This window comes from Saprolegnia parasitica (assembly GCF_000151545.1).
Source record: "Saprolegnia parasitica CBS 223.65 unplaced genomic scaffold supercont2.255, whole genome shotgun sequence".
NCBI classification, from domain to species: domain Eukaryota; phylum Oomycota; class Saprolegniomycetes; order Saprolegniales; family Saprolegniaceae; genus Saprolegnia; species Saprolegnia parasitica.
The window spans coordinates 16,409-17,249 of record NW_012156649.1 but is presented as its reverse complement, the minus strand read 5'-3'; the positions used below and the strand labels follow the sequence as shown (position 1 = coordinate 17,249).

At 51.7% G+C, this 841-nt stretch overlaps 1 protein-coding gene across 1 annotated transcript; it reads left to right on the top strand.

The window, feature by feature from the left end:
• Positions 1–19: 19 nt before the first annotated feature.
• SPRG_16256 (hypothetical protein) lies at positions 20–312 on the top strand (the record flags this gene model as incomplete). The annotated part of the gene is made up of 2 exons (XM_012355514.1): positions 20–249; positions 297–312. The coding sequence occupies 2 exons, from the start codon at positions 20–22 to the stop codon at positions 310–312; spliced, it is 246 nt and encodes an 81-aa protein (XP_012210904.1).
• Between the last annotated feature and the right edge of the window lie 529 nt (positions 313–841).

The window sequence follows — 841 nt, the reverse complement described above, 5'->3', positions numbered from 1 at the left end:
TCAAACCGCATGGCCGTCGATGCTGCACTGGCTACAAGTGACGAGCGCCGACGAGTATACGCTCAAAGAACTCCAGCGCGAAGTGTGTCGAGCAGTGGTGCCGCTCCTGTCGCTGCGCCCACCGACCATCTCGGCGCACGACAAGAGCATCCTTTTGGCGTTTGTGACCCGCGCACAGTCGGACGCAACGATGACAGCGCCGTGCACGAGCCTCCTCGACGCCATCACCCGTGCCCAGAGCCGCGCACTGTAGACGATGCCGCATTCAATAGACCTCCTCCACCCCGAGCAGGTAGCAGCAAAGCCGTTTAGCCACTACATCAAACGAAGACGTCGCGTGATTGTTTTTACTGACGCATTGCATGAGCTGAGCAGAGACGGAACATGAAAGCGCACGCTTGGGTTAAATCTGCTTGTGCTGGGTACTTGGTGCCAAGTAAGATGTCGAACACCAAGAGTCCTGAAACAGTATATAAACCCTCGATCGCACTTCGATGATTCGAGAATCAACCGAGCTCAGCAAATACGACGAGCAAGACGAGTCACAATCAAACAATCAAAAGTAAACGCGAGAGTGTTGATCTCGACAAAACCTTTTCGTGCATAAGCACCCACGTCGCGTTTAGTTCTTATCTCGTGCACTTGGTCTGCGGTCAAATTTTGTCTTGCGTAGCTGCACCAATGCAGGCCATATACGTACTGGTAGAGAGAATAGGCGAGTGGCTTGAGACACGACTGATTTTGAACGCTCTAAACTGCGAATTTGGCACAAAAAGTCATCGCTTGATTGATACGCATACAAAATCAAGTTCTTATCTCGTGCACTTGGTCTGCGGTCAAA